The following is a 2,403-nucleotide window of genomic DNA, read 5'->3' as shown; positions in this document are numbered from 1 at the left end:
CACACTTCTGACGCAGCCCAGGAAGCCAGAAGCCACCCCACACGCCGTCCACTGGCACAGGTTCCCTCCGCCTGGGGAGGCAGGAGAGCCGAGGAGGTGGGAGAGGTGTGACCAAACCCCACGGAAGGGGTTTCTGTGTGGGTGGCTGAAGTGGGCATCCTACTCGTCCCTTTCCCCGTGGCAAAGGACAAGCGCTGTTTTAGGCAGGAATGTTACTCTGCGAGCGCCGTCAGTGAGCGTTTCCTTCATAAATAGGCAGTGTGCGTCTTTTGGGGCTGCAGCAAGCGTTGTTAACCCTTGTTCCTGTGAAATCCCCCCTTGCCATGCACTGGGCACCGTTGTGGGTCCTGCCAGGCCAGCGAAGCATCCCAGGGGTTGATGCTCCGCCGCTTGCCGTCTGGGTGCTCTCCTTCGCCGAGCAGCCCCGGGAGCTCAACAGGGAGAGGGCGGAGGGGCAAGAAGTATATTTCTGTGTCTGTCTTGGTAAAATGACCAAACCTGCTTTCTCCTGCTGACGTACACCGGGGGTGGGATGCGTTTCCGTGTGCCGCTGCCGCACAGAGGCACAGACCCGCACCGGGGCGTTTCGCCGATCCTGGCTCCAAGAGCTGCTGGAGACAGGAAGGAAAATGAACTGCACTCAAGATAGACACGTTTGTTGCTCTATATTTAGGAGTATAATAATTAAGGCTGGTTGTTTATCCTGACAAACGTGGTAATTAATAGTCTGTGGCAGACGAGCAAATCCTTCCTGCACCTGGGAACTGTGAGTTGTCTCTGGGAAGGGTGAGAGCCTCATTAAAGAGCTGCTGCTGCTTGTGAGCAAAGCTGCTATTGAGGGAACATCTGGCTGTTTGCTTTGTCCCCTCCCCGGGCACGCGTGCCTGGGTGCCGGTGGTCTCCGAGGCCACGGTGAGGCTGCTTTTGTGCCCAGCCTGTGCCAAATCCTTCCTGCACCTGGGAACTGTGAGTTGTCTCTGGGAAGGGTGAGAGCCTCATTAAAGAGCTGCTGCTGCTTGTGAGCAAAGCTGCTATTGAGGGAACATCTGGCTGTTTGCTTTGTCCCCTCCCCGGGCACGCGTGCCTGGGTGCCGGTGGTCTCCGAGGCCACGGTGAGGCTGCTTTTGTGCCCAGCCTGTCCCTGAGGACCCAGGGCAGGAGGGTCCCACGGAGCGGGAGGTGATGGGTGGGCAGCGCTGCCAAGGGGACGCGAAGGGGGGACGAGGGTGGTTGGTGGCACCCGGGGGGGCAGTGGTGTGGGTACCAGTGTGCAGAAGGTTGCTCATAAATGCGGTAGGAGGTCTCGCTGGCCGGTGGGACGAGCTGGCTGGGCAGCGGGGCGGCATCCCAGAGGGCAGGGAGGTGGCAGGCAGGCAGGATAAGCTTTTACCAGCCTTGGAAGGGAGGGCAAGAAGTTTATGAGGACGGGCGGCTTCGCGCTCTTCCCACTAGATGGGGATGGAGGCATTGCACAGAGCGCACCCGAACCGGAGCGTGCCTGGGTGCCGCTCGCGGAGAGCACCCACGCTCGCAGAGAGCACCCACGCTCGGCCCTCACCCTGCGTCTTTTCCTGGTGGGTGCTGTGCCAGCAGCCCGGCTCTCCCCGGGGGGGGCTCAGGGCTGACGGGGTCTCACTTCTCCCGCAGATGCTGCAGGACTGTCCGAAGGCTCGCAGGGAAGTGGAGCTGCACTGGAGGGCGTCGCAGTGCGCGCACATCGTCCGCATCATGGACGTCTACGAGAACCTCTACCAGGGGAGGAAGTGTCTGCTCATCGTCATGGAGTGGTGAGTCCCCGGTGGTGCCGCTGCGGGTGGGCTCTCCCCACCGCAGCACCCGCAGCCCTGCGGGGTGATGCCGAAAGGGGGGTGAGCACCTTCCCGCACCCCCACCGGGTTGCTGGGGACCCCGGGGAGATGCTATGGCAGGGGGGAGGCAGCCTGCGAGCCGTAGGGATGCCAGCCCTGGAAGAGGTGGTGCACTGCTGGCGTTGGAGGGACGGTGGGAGCTGCGCTGGCTCTGAGTCATTCTGAAAGCTCGCTGGGCTGTTGGGAGGCTTCAGGCCTGTGGTTCTCACTGCGGAGAGATCATAACCAAACTCGCTTTGGCCATTGAAAGTTGGGGTAGTCGGCGGGTTCCTGACACCCCGGCGGCCTGCGGTGGGGTCTGGTGGGCAGCACGCGGCTGGTGCATCTACTGACACCGCTGCACCTCTTGCAGCAGCAGTTGAGCGGCTCTGGTTCGGGTAGATGTTTGATATAACCTGGGGAGGAGGAGGAATGAAGGGGAAAGTATTGAAACCACATCCCAACCGCAGCTGTGATTTGATGCAGCTTCCTTGCCAAAACCTCTCCTCTGGCAAGCCGGTAGGTCGCCTGGGGGGGCAGCGGGGGCGAGGAGCGC

General features: G+C 61.7%; 1 protein-coding gene across 1 annotated transcript in view; it reads left to right on the top strand.

The window, feature by feature from the left end:
- Positions 1 to 1,418: 1,418 nt before the first annotated feature.
- Positions 1,419 to 2,403, top strand: part of MAPKAPK2 (mitogen-activated protein kinase-activated protein kinase 2) — a 5,983-nt gene continuing 4,998 nt past the window's right edge. The window contains exons 1-2 of the mRNA XM_009888277.1: positions 1,419 to 1,574; positions 1,648 to 1,787. Of these exons, the coding sequence (XP_009886579.1) occupies positions 1,419 to 1,574; positions 1,648 to 1,787 (296 nt within the window). The remainder of the gene's footprint in view (positions 1,575 to 1,647; positions 1,788 to 2,403) is intronic.

This window comes from Charadrius vociferus, unplaced genomic scaffold (genome assembly GCF_000708025.1).
Source record: "Charadrius vociferus isolate BGI_N301 unplaced genomic scaffold, ASM70802v2 scaffold266, whole genome shotgun sequence".
Classification (NCBI taxonomy): domain Eukaryota; kingdom Metazoa; phylum Chordata; class Aves; order Charadriiformes; family Charadriidae; genus Charadrius; species Charadrius vociferus.
The sequence above is the reverse complement of the archived record's forward strand: the minus strand, read 5'-3'. Positions and strand labels throughout refer to the sequence as shown.